This window comes from Prionailurus bengalensis, chromosome D2 (assembly GCF_016509475.1).
Source record: "Prionailurus bengalensis isolate Pbe53 chromosome D2, Fcat_Pben_1.1_paternal_pri, whole genome shotgun sequence".
NCBI lineage: Eukaryota > Metazoa > Chordata > Mammalia > Carnivora > Felidae > Prionailurus > Prionailurus bengalensis.
Window position 1 is genome coordinate 12,845,058 of NC_057351.1, and position 21,321 is coordinate 12,866,378.

At 40.6% G+C, this 21,321-nt stretch overlaps 1 protein-coding gene across 2 annotated transcripts in view; it reads left to right on the forward strand.

Moving 5' to 3' along the window:
- Positions 1-21,321, forward strand: part of LYST (lysosomal trafficking regulator) — a 180,556-nt gene that overhangs the window by 89,578 nt on the left and 69,657 nt on the right. For both annotated transcript variants that reach the window (XM_043596252.1, XM_043596253.1), the window contains exons 21-28: positions 1,404-1,602; positions 4,200-4,331; positions 7,289-7,904; positions 8,619-8,796; positions 10,912-11,081; positions 12,595-12,825; positions 15,142-15,308; positions 16,194-16,346. In XM_043596252.1, the coding sequence (XP_043452187.1) occupies positions 1,404-1,602; positions 4,200-4,331; positions 7,289-7,904; positions 8,619-8,796; positions 10,912-11,081; positions 12,595-12,825; positions 15,142-15,308; positions 16,194-16,346 (1,846 nt within the window). The remainder of the gene's footprint in view (positions 1-1,403; positions 1,603-4,199; positions 4,332-7,288; positions 7,905-8,618; positions 8,797-10,911; positions 11,082-12,594; positions 12,826-15,141; positions 15,309-16,193; positions 16,347-21,321) is intronic.

Here is a 21,321-nt window from a genome sequence, read left to right on the forward strand (position 1 = left end):
AAATTACGATTAAAAAGTTCAGCAGGGAAAGAAAAGAGAAACAGAAAGTTAACAAAAGTTTCCCAAAGTTCAAGTTATGGGATTTTTTTTTTTTTAATGATATAAGACAGCAGTGACTATTTGTAAGGAGTCAGTGGAGAGGACAAGATTGAAGAAACATGGGCCGGGATAGACTTGGGAACGAAGGGCCGAGGTGGTGACCAGGATGGTGGAAGGCACAAGGGGCACTATTTGGCTGTGGCAGAGGTAGCCCTGAGTTGGAAGGCAAGAGACCTGTGTGCTTGCTTGGCTTGCCTTGGCTAGGCCACTTGGCACTTGTGAGATCTTGGCAGAGGAGTTTGGGCTTTCTTCTGTAGACTCCGTGTTCTCTTCTCAAATCTGAGGTTTCAGAGTGAACATCTAGGTTTTAAGTTTTCTGATTCAGGAATACATAAGAGCAAATGAAGAAAAGTGAGTGTGGAGATGTTTCATATATTCGGATGTATCACATGTATAGGGAGAGGGAAGATGGGGAAGTTTAACTCCCTCGGCCTTGATCTAGAGGCCAACTGCTCCCTCCTGGTGGGGTTGGAGGATATAAGTTATTTATTTATACCCGTCTTTATGTTTAGTAATTACTTGGCACCCTACCAGGTCTCCCTCTACCAGACAATCGATGACACAGTAGAGACGGCTCAGAGGTCTGGGTGTGAGTTGTAGTGGCATTACTTACATGTTTTCTGGGTGGTCAGAGTTAGTCCTACAATCACTTTGAGCTTCACATTGTAGAAAGGAAGGATGCAACCTCTCAGAGCTGTTGTGAGAAAGAGCTTTGCAGACTGGCTCACGGTGCAGGAATGTAACCAGATTTGTCTACTGTGAATTTCCCCTTCTGATCCCATCGTGGGAGTACCGAGGGGTGCCAGTAGTTGTCATAATAGAACGAATAGTAGCTAACATTTATATATGGGGCTTACTGTATGTGAGGCATTCTTCAGAATTTTGTGTCATTTAGCCCTGATGACAACCCTGTGAAGTAACACAATCCTTCCCGTATTATAGAGAAAGAAACTGGGGCATGGAGATATTAAATATGCCCCAAATCACATAGCTAGTGAGTGGAGAAGCCAGAGTGCAAAGCGAGGCGGTTTGGCTCCTGAGCCATGCTCGTGAGTGCCCTGATGTAACTTTGTCTTGTTGGTTAAGATAAATGAGCTAGAATTAAGTTGCCGTCAATTTTAATGAATTTTTAACGACAGGATTGCTTGGATTGGGAAGTAGCAACTCCGTTTAATGGTAAATATGGTCAGATTAGAGTAGTAGACAACACAATTCTGTCTTAAAAGGAGTGTCTTGCTTAAATGAAAAATGTTAGTTAACAGTTCTCTTTAAATCTAAAGACAGTTTGATTTTTATTTTTTCAGGAACACAAAGAGGGGCAGCTTACATCCATGCCCCGAGAGGTTTGTAGATCATTTGTGAAAATTATAGCAGAAGTCCTTGGATCTCCTCCAGATTTGGAATTATTGACAATTATCTTCAATTTCCTTTTAGCAGTTCACCCTCCTACTAATACTTACGTTTGTCACAACCCCACAAACTTCTACTTTTCTTTACACATAGGTAGGTATAATCATTTTTATTAGATTTTGGCTATCTTCGTTTTTGTTCTTTTAATTCCCACTCAATTCACATTTGTTTGATATTCATTAAATGGCTTCTATGTGCTAGAACTGCCCTAATTACACACTGGGATTGGGACAGGGCATAGGCCATGGAATGAACCAGACATGGTCTCTGCCTTCAGAGAGCTTCAATGCCAAGAAGAGAGAGAGGACAAATAACTCAAATAACTATAGTAAGAAACAATATATGGTAAGTACCTAATAGATACAAAAGAAGGACTAATTCAATTTTAAAGGAGTGAGGGTTTCATCAGGCAGCTGTGGAGAGAGAAGATTTAATAGATTCCAAATCTGACATGGACACTGACAAATTTAGGTACAGTTTGACAGGTATATTGGAGAATTAGCATTCCAGGTGAAGAGAATGATTTAAAGGGAGAAAAAATAGAGAAAATAAAGAATAATGAGTTTTACCTAAATATGCAGGATCTATAAAGGATTAGTGAGAAATAATACCATAAATATAGCTTGGGGGAAAAAAAGGCAGGGGGCGCCTAGGTGCCTCAGTCGGTTAAGTGTCTGACTTCGGCTCATGTTATGATCTCATAGTTAGTGGGTTTGAGCCCCGTATCAGGCTCTGTGCTGACAGCTCAAAGCCTGGATCTTGCTTCGGATTCTGTGTCTCCTTCCCCCCCCTCCCCCCCCCCCTCTCAAAAATAAATAAATAAATAAATAAATAAATAAATAAATAAATGTGTGTGTGTGTGTGTGTGTGTATATATATATATGTGTGTGTATGTATGTATATATATATATATATATATATATATATATATATATATATATGTAGTTTGGGACCACCATTTATTTATTTTGCCCTGTGAGGCCATATTAAAAGGGTCCTCAAATGAAATGCCAAAGAATTTGAACTTATATTCTATTTAGGGGTGACTGAAGGGTTTTGTTTTGTTGTGTTTATTTGTTTTGAGCAAAGAAATATGATGTAAGTAAATTACTACAATAAGATCCAGGAAAGATAAACTACCGACATAGAAGTGAGTTTGAAGCCCTGAGAATAGACGACACCACTGAATGAAAGTGTAGACACAGAGAAGGAAGAAGGAAGCTAAGGACAGAACGATAAAAAAGAGTAATTAGTAGAAGAGAAGGATGGAATAATCAGAGTTTTAAAAGAACCAGGAAAATGTAATGCAGCAAGAAAGCAAGCGAGAACGTACCTATGAGAAAACTAGATAGGACGTTTAGCACGGAAACTGGTGGTAAAACAGGCATTTAGGAATGTAATAAATGAATAAAATGATTCAACAGCAGTAAAAATCCAAATGAAATTAAACGACGTGACTTTGTGTTAGGTTCAGCACACAATTTAGTGAACGAAGCACTGTCAAGATTCTGGAAACAGGGTAGTTGCAAAGATGAGTAAGATATGGTCCAGTCCCATAGGAAGCTTCCAGGCTAGTTGAGGGGAAAGAGCCATAAACAAGTAGTTAGTTACATTGTGTGGAAATTGATATAAATATTTTGTTTTCTCATAGTGTAGGGCATAGTGAGGAGATGTTTCCTGGAGGAGATGATGTCTTCTCTGAGTCTTAAAGGTTGAGTAGGAGTTGAAGGGAAGGGACTTCCAGACGAAGCAAATGGCTTGATTGGGAGCTGTGAGAAATCGGTGCTGCCGAAGTGTAATGGGAGAAACAAGGCTGGCAGGGGGTCTAGAGTAAGGGATCTGGAGACAGATTGTGAAGATTCTCATAGACGAGAAGCTTGGACTTTATGTAGAGTGGTAAGGAGGCAACAGAGAGCCACTGGAAGGTTCTAGGCAGGAGTTGACATCTGACAGAATTCTGATTGCTGTGAGGATTTGAGGGTGACCAGATGTCCATCATGAATACCATTTAGAAGTCTACAACAGGACTCCAGGTGAGAGGCTTAAGTGCGTGAATTATAACATTATGATAGGGATGAGGAGAGTTCAAGAACAGAATCAAGTAGAACCTGGGGACTGAATTGCTGTGGATAGAGAAAAGGTAGTGGTCAAGGGGGGCTCCAGGCTTATACTTGAGAAATGGGTACTTCTGCCAAATGAACCAGAGAACAAAACAGGAGGACTGAATTTAGGACAGAAAGAGGATTCAGATTTAGATTTGTTGCATTTGTGGTGCATTCAATAAATCGAGCAGTTGAATGTATGCGTATGAAGCTCAGAAAGGATAATTAAGCTGGAGGTATCAATTTTGAGTCATATTGGACATTGAAGGGGATATTTAAAACTGCAGGACATAGCACTTTCCTCAAGGAGTAAAGTTAGCTATTAAAATATAAAAGTAACTGTAAGTGTAGTTGGAATTCAAAGAAAATAAAAGTTAATGTGGCAAATAATAGTCAAAAAATCTACACGTAGTAAGAACTATAGTGTGTACTTACATACCAAATGTGCGTTAGTATAAGCTATGCCATATTTTTCACTTTGAACATCTTTTTGTAAAAATGTATATTGAGTGATTTGCTTTTAAAGTTGTATATTTGTTTCATCCTTTAAAAAAATTTTACTGTTTCAAAAATTTGTTTTGATTCCAGATGGCAAGATCTTTCAGGAGAAAGTACAGTCAATCATGTACCTGAGACATTCTAGCAGTGGAGGAAAGTCTGTTACTAGTCCTGGATTTATGGTAATAAGCCCATCTGGTTTTACTGCTTCGCCCCCTGAAGGTAACTATAACAATAATGGAAGTGTAACCCTTCCTGATTTAGCTCTGAGTATTTGTAGATAAATAAATTTTGCATGTGTAACAGTATGATATACTGACATTCAGACCAAATAAATGGAAGGTTAGACTTAAAAATTGTAGAATATACGTAAGGAATCCATTTCACTACTCTCTGGGATCAGGGCTCACACTCAGTATAACCAGAGATACTGCAGAAGACTTAGGAAACAGATGAGGCTCGTGCTGTCTTGTTCTGGACTTCTCTGTTTCCTTTTATCATAGTCATTTGTCTTTCATTAAGCTTCTGATTTATTTTCCCATTTTCTTCAAAAACTGTTTGCCTTACTCTCTCCCTTCTACCTAAACATCGTTTTAGACAATTTCACTCGCCACGTAATGGCCATCCGGTGCTCCAACCTCTCGCCCCTTGACCCTGGGTACCTTTCCTTCTCCTTTATCCACCAGTATGCATGCCTCTGTCTTGGACTTCATCAAGAACACTTCTCACCTCTGAAACTCCAGGATCCCACTCTCTGACAATAACCTCCTCTCTGGTTTCTTTATCACCATCCTGTGTTCCCTTCTGCCTATTTTCCCTATCCAGCCTACATCTCATTAGCCAGTCATTTCCCGGACACAGTCTTCAGCTCCCTCGTCCCCTTGGCCTTTTGGCATTCTTGACCTAAAAACCCCAACCTTGCTTCCATCTAACCATCCCCATACTGCTGAAAGCTGCTAGAGAGAATCCCTGTCTTTACAAGGGTCTCTAACTGTAGCTGGCCTTTTAATGCTGCCCTGTAGTTTTTCAGTAAGTTCAAAATCAATTCCCTCTTCTCTTTCCATAGCAAGCCTATTCAAGTCTTTAAGCTTAAATCTTTAAGGCAGTACTTTTCTGTCTTCCTAATTCACTCTTAACAGACTACCTCATCTCTAATAGAGAAAACAGTAGGTAGGTACGTGTTTCCTAGTTGCCAACCGGCTGTGTATCTTTTCCTTTTCTGACAGCTGGTCTCTTCTAGCCTGAGACATTGCCCTTATTGTCTGCCCAACCTGTCTTATCTTTGGCTCTAGCATAAATTAATCAGTAGTGCAAGTTAGGTAGAGATAAGAACAGATAGGACGGGATATATATATATATATATATATATATATATATATTCCAGTTTTTATTAATATATATAATTAATAATATATATTAATTTCCAGTTTTGTTTCTCTCCCAAAGTGTTTCAGTTATTTGCTAGCACATTTTATGCCCTTTTATTATAGTATTTTAAAGCTGTGTTTTAATTAGTTTTATTTGGAATTTTATAGGAAATGTACATTTTCAAATACAATCATGCCCCCATTTTTTCCACATCCTTTGAACAGAATCTTTTAGCAGCCTTAGCCCTCCAGCCAAAATGTAGAAATAATTAGGAAAAACTTCTGAGCTATAGAACTATTATTGCCAAAAGGCCTGTGCTCTAAAACAGTTCACCCAGTGCCTGTTTACTCTATATCAGTGCTTCTCAAGTTTTAGCATGAAAAAAAAAAAAAAAAAAAAAAAGACCAGAGAAGTTGTTCAAACACAGACCTTTGGGCCCTCCTTCATGCATTCTGATTCAGTAGATCTAGGGTGAGCCTAAAGAGTATGTGCATTTCTATGGGGAGCCTGGGTGGCTCAGTCGGTTGAGTGTCCGACTTCGGCTCAGGTCACGATCTCGCGGTCTGTGAGTTCGAGCCCCGCGTCAGGCTCTGGGCTGACGGGCTCAGAGCCTGGAGCCTGTTTCGGATTCTGTGTCTCCCTCTCCCTCTGCCCTCCCCCGTTCATGCTCTGTCTCTCTCTGTCTCAAAAATAAATAAACGTTAAAAAAAAAAAAGAGTATGTGCATTTCTAACAATCGCACAGGTAGTGCTGATCTCCGTGCTGCTAGCCCACGAACCACACCTTGAACAGCACTCGCTTTACCACCGTGCACTGAGAATGGCAGTGATTTTTCTGGTCTCCCTGTACATGGAGTACTAGAAGCAGCAAACTGGACAGCTATCACAGGAAGACAAAGCGCCATTGCTTCTCATGAAGAAGCGACTACGGAAATGGATGAGAGACAAAACAGTCTAGGGCCATTTGGTCTAGTAGTAATGACAGCAAGAATGGGTATTACTCCCTTTATTGAGCACCTGCTATATGCCAGACACTATGCTGGGAGCATCACAAATATGATCTCACTTAATCCTCAAAGCAGCCTTGCAAAGAAGATATTCTGAACCCTCCTTTTACATTTGTAAAAACTAATACCCAGATAAGTAAATGATTTACTTAAAAGACCACCTAACTCACAGAACCATCACTTGAATCCAGTTCTGTCTTGTCGCAAAGCCCACACTTTCACACCACGTCAAACTGCATCCTAGTGACTGCTCGCCTGAGGCAAATTAAGTTTCACTTAATTTCACGATAGTAGAGCCATTAATCCTAATGACTTTGAATCATTCAGTCAACACTGTATTTTGTTAAGGAGACAGGAAAAGACATACATTTTGGGGAGATTTTAATAAAAAGTACTTAAAAGAAAAAATAGTCGGGGCACTTAAGAAGTTTAAGCAGTAATGGGGCTCAGTTGGTTAAGCATCTGACTTCAGCTCAGGTCCTGATCTCACAGTTTGTGAGTTCAAGCCCCGCGTCAGACTTTCTGCTCTCTACGCAGAGCCCACTTCGGATCCTCTATCTCCCTGTCTTTCTGCCCCTCCCCTGCTCACATGCACACGCTCTCTCTCTCTCTCTCTCTCTCTCAAAAATAAGTAAACATTTTTTTTTTTAAAAGAATGTTAAGCAGTAGTTAACATTAACCTGTGTGGATTCTTTAGCATCGCTAGATAAATGGGTTACTGCTGTGGTTGTGACTGACAGTGCGGGACACAAGTGGTCCCACTTAGTGGATTTTTAACGAGTGTTTTTCTGTCCACTCTCTCCAGGAAACAGTTCCTCCAGGATTATCCCACAACGGACGATCGCCAACATTCTGCGTTCTAGAAGCTTACCAGCATTTCCTACCGCTTCACCTCAAATGCAACCACAAAAACTGACTGGAAGTTTGGGTTGTAGTATTGACGAGTTACAAAATATTGCAGATGATTACATTGCTTCCCAAGCAGAGAAACTGAATTCTCTGGTGAGTTCCGGGACACTGAAGAAAGACAAAGAGGATGCATTCCTCAGTAGCTGTGAGTCCGCAAAAACCGTGTGTGAAACGGAACCTGCCCTTTCCGCCCGCGCCTCTGTCAATGGTGTCCCAAAAGGAACCTTGGAACTTCTGGGGGTCAGAGTAGATCACAAAGAGTTGGGAGCAGAACCCAAATCAGAAGATGACGAGTCCTACCCACGCCGCCCTGATCACCTGAAGGGACTGGCCTCATTCCAGCAGAGCCACAGCACTATCGCAAGCCTGGGGCTGGCTTTTCCTTCACACAACGGATCCGCAGCCGTTGGACGCTGGCCGAGTCTCCTTGACAGGAACCCGGATGACTGGGAAAACTTCGCCTTTTCCCTCAGTTACCAGCTGAACTCCAGCCGCACTGCAAGTACTCACAGGTACTCACTGCTTTCGCATGCTGCCCCCGCCCCCACTTTTTCTTTCACTCTTCTTTGAAGGATGTCTACCCTTTTGGAAATGTCTTCCATCACTTCTCATATACAACATATATATTCATAGCAAACAGAAAGGTACCTTTCTCTTTAGTCTAATACTAAATAATACTGAATTCCATGTTTTACCAAAGGCTAAACCATAAATGGCTCCTAAAGAAAAAGTGCCTTGTGGTTTACATTTAGAGAAAAACTCCTCAGGGAAACTATAAGATTTATAGTAGCCAGTGGCAACACCCGGTGAGAGTTTCCCCGGTGGTGGGGATGCTTCTCCTGTGCTGTGCAGTACAGGGGCCACCAGCCACGTGTGCCTGTTGAGCCCTCGAAACGTGGCGAGTGTGACCAAAGGGCCAAATTGTTTATGTCATTCTAGATGGTTTCCCTTGCGCAAGCGGCTGGTGACCACCACCCTCTTGCACGTCATAGCTGTGGAATAGAATGGTGTTTAGTGGGCCCCGTGCCTAAAGTAGATCGGTGAGAAATAAAATGGTAACAAGTGACGGCAAGGTTGTTAGTCACAGGTCAACATTTTTTTTTACTTGTGTGACCTTCTGTTTCACATGTTGAAATCACTGCTGCTCCTCACAGTTCTGAAGGAAATCACCGTGCGCTTTTCTTCCTGATACTGTGTTCACAAGACTTCTGGGGTCTCTGTTTTAGCGTAACGGAAGACTGTCTGGTACCTATCTGCTGTGGATTATACGAGCTCCTCAGTGGAGTCCTTCTCATCCTGCCTGATGTTATGCTTCCAGATGTGATGGACAAGCTCATCCAGGCAGACACGCTTTTAGTCCTCGTGAACCACCCATCACCTGCTATACAACAAGGAGTTATTAAAGTAAGGGCCAATTCTAGATGCGTTGTTTTAATTCAGAAAAATAAATGTGCGCTTGATTTAAAACTTGAATGTATCTGTTAAAGTAGACCTAAAACTTTAGTCTAAGGAAGAATGAACTGATACACAGCTGACCCTCGAACAACACAGCTTTGAATTGCGTGGGTCCACTTATATGCGGACTTTTTTTTTTTTTATAAGTACAATACGGTACTGTAAATATATTTTTTCTTCCTTATGATTTTCTTAATAACACTTTCTTTTCTTTAGCTTAGTTTATTGTAAGAATACAGTATAGAATACATATAACATACAGGATGTGTGTTACTCAACTGTCTCTGTTGTCAGGAAGGCTTCGGGTTACCAGTAAGCTACTCGTAGTTAAGTTTTGGGGGAGTCAAGTAATATGCAGATTTCCAACTGTGGGGGGGGGGGGCTGGCACCTCTAACCCTCATGTTGTTCAAGGGTCAACCGTAGTTGGTTCCTTCTTTCTCATATTTTTATACGAATTATCATGCAATTTTAAGCTCTCCTCCATATATTGATTCATATCAATACATTTTTTAAGTCTACCAATTATAAGGAACACATAGTTCATTGGAAACCTTCCCTGCAGCGTAGTATCAAATTTAAACATCTACCTCAGGTTTTAGCTCAGGTGTCACCTTTACGGAGACCTGATCACCTTTCCGAACAGCTTCCCTCTAACACCCTACTCCTCATTTATCCTATCATAGCATCCTCGTTTTGTCTTGTAATTATCTTTTTAGTTGACCTGTGTGCTTGATCTTTCAGTCTCCCACACTGGAGTCTCCGCTCCATGAGGGCGGGCAGCTTGAGTCTAGTATATACTAGGGACTAAGCGTAGTGTCGAATGAATAAGCGTTTCATATTAATGCTTTCCGTTAGAAAACAGGCCAATATTGTAAGGGTCTTGTAACGATTCTCATTTTCTTTAGTTCGTCTGATGTAGGATGTTTTTTAATCACTTGCAATTCAACCCAGTATTTTTTGAGCTTCCATCCCAGGTACAAAACACTGGGCTAGTTGCTATGTGGATACAAGGTGGAATGATAGAAGCCCCGCATTCAACGAGCTTGTAGTCCAGTGAGGGAGAGAGACATAGACCCCACTAAGTAAAACATAAGGACTTCTGGTGATGAGTGCTTCAACGGAATATTAATACAGAAGAATGGGAGCATGGGAAAAGCAGTTAATTATGATGGGGGGAACCAGAGAAGGATTCGTACAAAAAGTGTATCTTGTATTGTGCTATAAACTCAGAAAGCTTTTTAAGTAGGGCAGCAAACAGATGTGTGTTTGGGGAAGAACAGTCAGTCTGTCACCACTGTGAGGGAGTGATTGCAGGGGAGAGAGACGTGGAAGTATTCTGTTTAGCAGGCTTGCACCGTAGTCCAGGGGAGAATGATGAGTTCCTGATTCGGGCAAGTGGCAAGTCAGAGCACACCCAGATTTGAGAGACATTCGCTGGAATAAGTAATCACACGTAAGGAATCAGGACTGGAGGAGCCACAAATAAAATTAGCCGTGAAGTCTAGGAGCGTGGCACTGCTGTGTGCTCTCAGACAGGAACCACGAAAGACATGAGTGTGGAAAGAAAAGAAGTAATTGAGTTTTACACATGTTGCATTTAAGATGCTAGGGAAGGGTGGAGATAGGGCTCTGTGCTCAGGATGGAATCCATCCGGAAGTCTGGAAGTAGAGGTCTAGGAGAGATACATACGTGCACACACACACACACGTGTGGAGAGAGAGGATAGTACAGTGCTCGCCGATTTTTTTCCTTCAGAATAAAGCATAGCTTTTATACTTATATTCGACTAAGGTTACCTATCTACCAGGTGTCAATGCTCAACTAAAAAGTTAGTTTCCCCATAACGAAAGTATTAAGGTCTCCAAGATAAAGTCAGCGTGAGCACTCCAAACTAGTCAGAAACAAAGATTATTTTTGGTTTGCTATGGAGGTGGCATTGTTTTTTAGCTTTCTGTGCTCTATACATATGAAATTAAATAACAACTTACAAGTATTGTCTGATTTGTGTACATTATATAAAATTTTAGTGCATTATGTAAATTGTCTTAATTTTTTTTCTTAGCTATTAGATGCATATTTTAATAGAGCTTCTAAGGAACAAAAAGATAAATTCCTAAAGAACCGTGGCTTCTCCTTGCTAGCCAACCAGTTGTATCTTCACCGGGGAACTCAGGAATTGTTAGAATGCTTCATTGAAATGTTCTTTGGTCGACGTATTGGCCTTGATGAAGAGTAAGTGGCTTCTTCCCTCCACCGTCATTGGGGATCTTTTGTCTTAAAAATAAAATTTGTTAAGTGGACTCTTAACAAAGTTATTTGGTCATTTTTAGAAAAAAATCCTCTAAAAGTATTTCCAGGTGAATCAATTTATTATTTTCCATGTGGTATTGTTTCTAACTTCTGCCTTTGTATTTCATTCACTAGTTACAAACTAGAAACCAGTGCTTCATCAAAGGAAAGAAGGTGATCGTTTAGGATTTGACATGTAGTGTTAACACGAGGAGGGTAACTGAAAAGAAGGTGGCTCCCATTGTCCCAGCAGTAGATCACACGACTGATTGTCCCAGCAGTAGATCACACGACTGGTCCTTAGAGAGGCTTCCCCCATCCCTCAGCCTCCGGGTCATCTGGGAGAAGAGTCATCCCTCACCTGGAATTCCTGGTTGGGCCACGAAGTGCACCTGTTATCCCCGTCTGTGTTCAAGCAGTGAGAAATGTGTGTCTCCTCGTTATTAGGTGTCTTCTGCTTATTAAGTAGACTGACTCAGACCTTGAGGAATTTACTGGTTGCAGTAATGACAACAGTACTTTCATCTGCATACAGCTTTTAGCTCTGTCAAAGCAATTCTGCAGTATTTCATTTGATTGTCACAAGAGCTTTGAGAAGAAAGTAGGGCAGATGTCACCACACGTATTTGACAGTTAAGGAAAATAAGGTACAAAATGCTTACATTTCCTTCCATCGCAGAGGCAAATTGTCTCGGGACAGGAATTCAGGATTCGTTCCTTTCACCAGAACTCTTTTTACTAGTTCACTGTCTCTCGGATACTATCATCATCATCATTATTATTGTATGTTAATCTAATAGTATATGATTATTATATAAATTATGTATGTTGTATGTTATGATTATGCTAGTAATTGTATGCTAGTTTATTGTTAATAGTTCTATTAATAATCAATTAACAATAACTTCCTGTGCACTTGTTATATAGGCCCCTGAAGTAGGGTTCTTTTGGACACATAAGGGGCCTATGGACAAATTAAAGCAAGTCAATTAAAAACCATGAAATTGTGAGGCATCTAGCTCTTGATTTCGGCTCAGGTCATGATCTCACGGTTCGCGGGATCAAGCCCCACACCGGGCTCTGCGCTGACGGCTCGGAGCCTGCTTGGGATTTTCCCTCTCCCTATTTCTCTCCCCCTCCCCCACTTACACACACACTCGCTCGCTCTCGCTCTCTCTCTCTCAAAATAAATAAGCTTAAAAATTTTAAAAACCATGAAATTGTATCATATTTCATTTGAATGTTGTATATTTACAAACTTGGGACAGACTTCTAGCAATACTTGTATTTTATTGGAGAGGTCAGTGATCTTACAAGTTGAGATTCCTTTCTCTCCACGTTTATTTTTTAGAGCTTCAAAATCAAGTTAACAAAATGACCCACACTGCAATCCTTTTTCCTTGTTTGGTGGTTAATTGCTTCTAACGTGCTCTTAATTGTGTGTTCTTTATCGCAGATTTGATCTGGAAGATGTGAAAAACATGGGACTGTTTCAGAAGTGGTCTGTCATTCCTGTTCTGGGACTAATAGAGACCTCTCTATATGACAACATGCTCTTGCATAGTGCTCTCCTACTTCTTCTCCAAATATTAAATTCTTGTTCTAAGGTAGCAGATATGTTATTGGATAATGGTCTACTGTACGTGTTATGTAATACAGTAGCAGCCCTGAATGGATTAGAAGAAAAGTAAGTTTTAAATCATTATTTAAAACTTTATCATCTGAGGGGCGCCTGGGTGGCCCTGTCAATTAAGCATCCAACTCGTGATATGGGCTCGGGTCATAATCCCAGGGTCATGGAATCAAGCCCTGTGTTGACTCCCCACTGGGCGTGGAGCCTCTTAAGATTCTCTGTCTTCCTGCCACCCTGCCCTTCCCCCATTTGCGCTCAGTCTCTCTCGCAAAAAACTAAAACAAAAATAAAAACAAAACTGTGTCATCTGACAAATACTTTAGAAAGGAAAGACTTTAGTAATAGGTTACATTAAAGCATCCGATTTTTCAAAACACTCTCAAAGAATATCCTTCCCACCAAACTAATTAGATTGGATTAATTAAATTGTATTTGGAGGGGGCATATTTTCTATCATTTTCAACAAGTTTACTGAAAAGGAAGATGTGTATATGGCCTACTTTTAGGTGTTTAGAACCTGAAGGCAAGTTGAATAAATTTCACTGTCCTTAAATAGATTTACCACACTTCCACAATGGTCTTATAAAAGTTATTATCCCCAGAAGGAATAGGAAATTGAGGACTGGAGAGAGAGAGAAAGAGAGAGAGAGCCTTGTTGAAGATCACGTAGCTAGTGGATAGCGCAGGGTTTAAAACTGAACCTGTCTCCCTTCAAACACTTATGTTTTGAACTATGATGCTCCTACTTTCTACTACCATAAATTAATTTCTCATTTCCAGAAGTACATTGGCAAATGGCTGCCTACCAAACTGATTAACAGCCTTAAAAAATATTTGAGGAGATTATATTTCTACTTGGATTTTGTGCCTTTGGTTTCTGCATTTATGATGTACAGCATACCATTTTTATTAGCAAAATGTTAAAATATAAATCTCTAGAAGCACATTACTGTACATTAAGGCATTAAATATTATCTATAATTTTTAAGAGAAGGCAGACAATAACCTTTAAGAGAAGGCAGAAGCCAGGGAGGCTCTCTGAGTATAAGAGAGACTCCTTGTAGTGAGTTCCGTTCAATTTTTGGGGGGTACCTATTAAGTTCAGGATTTGTGTGCTGGGCATATAAGAAATACAAAGCATTTTATTTCCTCAAAATACGTAGTCTTGATTATAACACAATGCATGTGTTATAACACAACACTTGGGAAGAGTTGCCTACGGGCTTCTGAAAGTAGTGTGTTGTTGTTTGTTGTTTTGTTTTAATAACTTGTACTTACTGAATGTCGTTACATGCTACCCTATTAATTGACCCCAGTTACCATTTCTAACTCTTGGCTTGATTTGGAAAAAATAAATGGTGAGAAGTATTCAGGCTTACTATCATATATTAAGGTTATCAAGGTTAAAAATTGAGGCACAGGGGCGCCTGGGTGGCTCAGTCGGTTAAGCCTCCAACTTCAGCTCAGGTCGTGATCTCACAGTTCGTGAGTTCGAGCTCCACATCTGGCTCTGTGCTGACAGCTCAGAGCCTGGAGCCTGCTTCGGATTCTGTGTCTCCCTCTCTCTGTGCCCTTCCCCCACTCACACTCTGTCTCTCCTTCAAAAATAAACATTAAAAAAAATTTTTTTTAATTGAGGGACAGTAGTAACTAATTCATATTTATTATTTATAACTGATTAACAGATGTTCAAATCTATTATCTCCTTTAATCCTTAAAATAACTATAACTTGGTGTGAGATTCAGAGAGATTAAGTAATGCATTCAAATTCACCTTCTCTGAGGAGCCATCTCAGAACGTCCCTGTTCACACCTACTAAATCTTCACCTTTCCTGGGGTCTATGTGGGATCTATGTGTTCCCATGGTGTAGTGTGTCAATCCCTGTTTTTACACTTACCACCATTTACTGTTCATAGTTCTCTCTTTCCTTGTCTGGTCTTCTTCAAGACAGTAGACTTTTTCCAGGGCACCTAGGTGGCTCAGTCGGTTGAGCATCCGACTTCGGCTCAGGTCACGATCTCTCAGTTCGTGGGTTCGAGCCCCGCGTCGGGCTCTCTGCTGACGGCTCGGAGCCTGGAGTCTGCTTCGGATTCTGTGTCTCCCTCTCTCTCTCAGTGCCTGCCTCTCGCTCACGCTCTCTCTCTCTCTGTCACACACATAAATAAATAAACAAACATTTAAAAAGAAAAGACAGTAGACTTTTTGACAGGAGTCGAAGCATGTTTTCTCATTTCTGTTTCTAGCGTGCAATTCAAACTCCCCACCATCCAGTAGGCACGAATAAATACTGAATGGGTGAGCAAATGCTGGAAGAACAAGAATTTAAACCAGTTCTCTTTGCCTTAAATTTTCTGTTCTTTTTCTTTAGCGTTCCTCTGAATGAATACAAATTGCTTGCTTGTGATATACAACAGCTTTTCGTAGCAGTGACCATTCATGCCTGCAGTTCCTCAGGCCCCCAGTATTTTAGAGTCATCGAAGACCTCATCGTACTGCTTGGCTATCTTCAAAATAGCAAAAACAAGAGGACACAAAGTAAGATTTAGTTTTTATGGATTTCCGGGGTTGGGATTATAGAGGAGCCAAAAATGTCATTTGAACCAAATCTCTTTCTTGTGGAAGCTATTTTACTGAAGGTTCATCCTTCATTTTATGATAATATCTATCAGCTTTAAAAAGAAGTCTTTTAGGTGGCAAAAATTAAACAAACGATACGTTCATATGATCAGTAGCTGGCAATACATCATTAAAAAAAGTTTGATTTTTTTTTTTTTACCAAGTAGAACTGAAAGGTTTATGTTGAATAAAAATCCTCTTTAGTTTTCTTTAATGGCAAATATTAAATGAGTATGAAATGTGACAATTTCTGGTTCAATTTTGCCTTATATATTTAAAAGCCCGTTTTTTAAGACAGTGATATAAGAGGAAATAAATTTGTGAGCTAGTTTTTTTCCATTGAATTTTTTTTTATAGTGACCATTTGGAAATTTGCTCTAAAATTTCTTTTAAAGACAGTTTAAAAATGTTTACTACGGGGCGCCTGGGTGGCGCAGTCGGTTAAGCGTCCGACTTCAGCCAGGTCACGATCTCGAGGTCCGTGAGCTCGAGCCCCACGTCAGGCTCTGGGCTGATGGCTCAGAGCCTGGAGCCTGTTTCCGATTCTGTGTCTCCCTCTCTCTCTGCCCCTCCCCCGTTCATGCTCTGTCTCTCTCTGTCCCAAAAATAAAATAAACGTTGAAAAAAAAATTAAAAAAAAAAATGTTTACTACAATCACGAACCCATATTGATCAAAATTTTAAAATCTATGTCTAATAAAACATTACTGGCAATTTAGATGTTGCATGAAAATAAAAAGCAACTCAGTGTAAAAAATTAACATCCACATAGCTTGAAAACATTCTAGTGTCTTCTGTTTTCAGGTATGGCCGTTGCACTGCAGTTTAGAGTTCTCCAAGCTGCTATGGAATTTATAAGGACCACAGCAAATCATGACTCTGAAAACCTTGCAGATACATTCCGGTTACCCTCTCCTCCTCATCATGCAATATTTCAACCACGGAAGAGCATCGCTGGTGAGTACTGAAATAATATTTTAATAATTATAAATTGAGGGTGGCATGACTTTCCTGTACTCTGATGCCATTCACACTTTTAAAATATCTTTTAGGGGCGCCTGGGTGGCGCAGTCGGTTAAGCGTCCGACTTCAGCCAGGTCACGATCTCGCGGTCTGTGAGTTCGAGCCCCGCGTCGGGCTCTGGGCTGATGGCTCAGAGCCTGGAGCCTGTTTCCGATTCTGTGACTCCCTCTCTCCCTGCCCCTCCCCCGTTCATGCTCTGTCTCTCTCTGTCCCAAAAATAAATAAACGTTGAAAAAAAAAATTAAAAAAAAAAAAGAATCGTCTGAAGAGATTTAAAAAAAAAATTAACTTTAAAAAAATAAATAAATAAAATAAAATATCTTTTAGTTTAAAAAGTTAAACTACAAAATTTGAGAAGGGTTTCCTCCCTGGAAAAACCGTTCTACTGATTTCTTTCAGTGCTGTTCTTGTTCAGTTATCTCTTGAGCAACTACTGTGTGCCAAGCACTGTGTAAATGTTGAAGATACAGTGATGATTAGAAGCAGACACAGATTCTGCACTTGTAGAGATTACAAAATAGTAGAGAAATGTAGAGGATCAGAGTAGAGACTCTAATAGGCAACGTGGTTTACATCAGGAGTTAGGGAAGTATCTGAGGAAGTGAGATTTCAGTGTAGATGTAAAGGATGAGAGAAAGGAGCTAGCAAGGTAGAGAGTCAGAGAAAGAGTTTTCCAGGCAGAAGGAATGTTGCACAGCAGGAAAAGGCTAAGCTTCCGGGAATTGAAATAAAGTCATTTAGCCAGAGTGGAATACTCTGGAGAGATTTAGGAGAGCGATGCCAGATGGGGCTGTATAGGATGGCACGGGCCAATGCATAGATAATCATATAGGCCGCGTTAACGATCTTATCCTAAGGGGGAGTTCTAACATAAGCAGGTTTCCATTTTGTAAAGACCGCTCCGGCTTGTGTGTAGAGAGTGGGTTAGCGGAGAGCAAGAAATGTAGGGGTCCGGGTAGGAGGCTACTGCAGCGGTCCAGACGGGAGAAGACGGTGGCTCGGGTGTGGGTAGAGTGCATGTGACATCAGGACTTGCTGTGATTTAGCACATATCGGCAAGTGTCAATATCGTTAGCCTTCCTTATTTTTCCCGCAAAATCTTCTGTGATATTTATGCACACAATCCGGAAAGACAGTATAAACACCTCCCCACGCACACATAGGATTTATACACACATGCACGTATACACATACATATATATGGATGGATACGGATATACAGCATATATATACACACACAAATGCACACGTGTATCCCCAGAGTAGTTGGTAATTTGTTTGAAGTTTAATCACCCTTACTATCTTAAGGGCCTTTAAATTAAATCGAAATCAGGGGAGCCTGAGTGGCTCAGTAGGTTGAGTGTCTGACTTTGGTGCAGGTCATAATCTCACAGTTTGTGGGTTTGAGCCCCACATCAGGCTCTGTGCTGACAGCTCAGAGCCTGGATACTGCTTCGGATTCTGTGTCTCCCTCTCTCTCTTCCTCTCTCTCTCTCTCTCTCTCTCTCTCTCTCTCAAAAGTAAACATTAAAAATTTTTTTAATTAAATCCAAATCTTTCTTCTACCTGTATTAAACAACTTTGTTTTGTTCAGTGCTATGCGAAATTTTACAACCATGTGAAAAACTCATTTGTAGAGAAAAGCTATTAAATATACATTTTTTTGCAGTAGTATGTTTAGATTATGTTAAATATAAGCTATGTAAATAAAACTTCTAAGACAGCCACACAACTTTATTGCCCCTGTACATCCTTCTTTAATGTGACATCTGAACTCAGCCTCTCCTCTTGAACTGACCTCCTCTCTCATCTAGGTAGCATTCTGCCTTTCACCAAGTCTAGCAGTCATGCTCAGCTGACCACATGCCGAAAGATGGCTTTCAAACCACCTTTCGTTGCAGGGTTCCTTAGATAGTCAGTGACTGCTTAGATGGAATTCACCCCCCTTTGATACAGGAAAATGCTCTGTTGCCAGTATCGTGAGTCACAGGAGCCGTTTCTTTCCTGCCGACATTTCTCATTGCCATGTCCATTTCTTCTGCGCTTTTGTACCTAGATCTGTGGTTTCATTTTTGATCCGCTCACACCAGGGCTGCCACAGCAGCGCTCTTGCTGTTTTCTCTTTGTTCTGTGATTTCTCTAACAGTCTGTCATCTCTCTCTTTTGATACCAGAATTTTTATCACCTTGAGCCTCAGAGCCCTGCGGAACTCCAAGCCTGTCCTTGTTTATTTTTTGTTTGTGTGAGTCCTGTTAAAGTGCATGACGGACTTGTAGTCCTTTCTTTAAACCTTACTCTCCTTTTTTTCCTGACTCCTCTGGTCTCTTATCCGGAGCTTAAATTTGTCACTGTATCTGAGTAAATGCAGTTGCTGTAAGCCGCATGAGGTTTGTAGAGCCCTACAGAGTTCAAGCTTGATTAAAAAAAAAAAAAAAAAAAGACCTTAAAAGTGCACCAGACCAGTTCCTGCATTTTATAGAAGCACTGGAGTAAGTTCCTGCTGGAACAGGAGCACCCACACTCCTCCCTCCGAGTCCTACAGCACATCTGCTCGTTCCAGCCCTGTCGTGTTTCTAGGACCATCTCTTGTGGGCTTCTCCCACCGATTCTTCCTGGTTTGACTACGGCCCTTATTTAAATCCTGTCTCTGATTCCAGTTGAGAAATACCACTTTATATGTGTTATGCTGTTGCTTTGTAATTCCTTCCACACTGTTCTACACAGATATTTGGGAAAGACTGTGTTTTATTTCTTCATTCTCAGTCAAAAGGGTATCGGCTTTGTACGCCGTAGGTGCAAAAGCTGCAAGATACCAGAGCTCCTGTGCCTTGGAGCAGCATGGTTATAACAGCCCATTTAGGTCTATCCGCTCACGATGCTAAGTTACTAAGAAGGATTTATACTGCCGTCGTGTCCATCATTGAGATATAATAAGCTGTTCCTTCCAAGATTTGAAGCAAGCTGTTCTCATTAGTGGTCAATGTTTTGGGGAGATGGATTTTTCCTAAATAGACTCACTTAGCATTTACTGCACACTGCTGAGACATGTGACACCCCAGCCCCACGGCCACCCCCCCCACCTCCAGCAGGGCTCGCGGGGACAGCCGGCAGCTGCAGCTTGTTCTGGCCACACACCCCCTGCGCTGGTCATCGACAGGTCTCCTCAGACTGTCAGCGCCAGGATATCCACGGCTTGGGACCGAAGCTTCTTCCGCAGCATTTAGTCATATGTAGATTTTAAGTTCTCATACTCTTAGATACTCTTTGATTGCCAGATTAATCTTTTTACAGCCTGGCTCGTGTGCCATTATCTTGCTCAACAGCCTCAATGGTTCCAACTACCCAGTTAACAGATCTCAAATTCCTTAGCCTTTGTATCTTTTTTTGGTATAGATGAGAGAGAGAGATGTCACTAAATGGTATCGGACTCTACCTTCTGTTTTTAATTAATGTGTTTATAGACATCTTCCCATATAATAAAAATAGTCTTTATGTTTAATGAACACATAATAATCCATTATATTGATTTGCCATCAATTGTTTCCTAATCTTTATCAATAAACCAAAAGTTTCTCTTTTTTTTACTTGTCTTACAGTAATCCCTTTGATCCCTTTACTTTTTATTAAACAACTTTGTGTTTAAATAACTTTGTGTTTATTAAACAACTTTGTGTTACTTTACTCTTTAATCCCCTGATCCCTTTACTTTACTTTTTACTTGTTTTTGCTATTATAAACAGCATAGCAATGTACGTTCTTTTATATGTTTTTTTCCCACTTGTCTGCTTATCATTATGAGAAACTTTACGCATCACCTTATTTCGTGAAGGTAGAAATAAGCATTAGGGTATTATTTAAAGTGCTATACATACAGGGGCGCCTGGGTGGCGCAGTCGGTTAGGCATCCAACTTCGGCCAGGTCACGATCTCGCGGTCCGTGAGTTCGAGCCCCGCGTCAGGCTCTGGGAGTTCGAGCCCCGCGTCAGGCTCTGGGAGTTCGAGCCCCGCGTCAGGCTCTGGGAGTTTGAGCCCCGCGTCAGGCTCTGGGCTGATGGCTCGGAGCCTGGAGCCTGTTTCCAATTCTGTGTCTCCCTCTCTCTCTGCCCCTCCCCCGTTCATGCTTTGTCTCTCTCTGTCCCAAAATAAATTAAAAAACGTTGAAAAAAAAAATTAAAAAAAAATAAAGTGCTATACATACATATAAACTGTCGGAAATAAATATAAATATATACATTGTGTTATGATCCACATACAAATGAATTTCCTTTATATTTCAGCCATCAGTAACAATACCAACCATTAACAACTTTTGATGCTTTGTATGAGATCGGCATTGTGTTTTACATCCATTATTTTATTTACTATTTAATTCATAGAACAACCTTCTTTATCCATTCATTCAACCATCAAATATTTATTGGGCACCATCCACATGTCAGGTATTATTTTATCTGCTTTCATGGAACTTACATTTTGCTGTAGAAAATGGTCAATAAACCTGTAAACAAATACATTTAATAAAATATCAGATAGTGACAAATATCTACCTTTGAGATGAGCTCTATTTTACTTTCTAATCTACATCTTAACATATGAGGGAACTGAGGCTTTGAAAGAAGTATATCTGAGGCTACCCCAGCTCGGTGCTGAAATGCCCTCCCTCTTTTTCAAATGTGTAGTTGTGAAGACCTCACATTTTCTTACTCAGTATATTGCTCTGCCTCTGAATTAGGATTATCTGCTGCTTAGACAGCATGAAAGCTGCCAGAGATGTAGACATCAGGAAGAATCTACTTAAACTGAAGACGTAGTCTGACAGTATTATTCTTGAATATATCCTGGATATGAATACTTTTTATTTGCTTTGTTTTTGTCTCAAACGCAACCGCACCCACCAACATGTATTAAC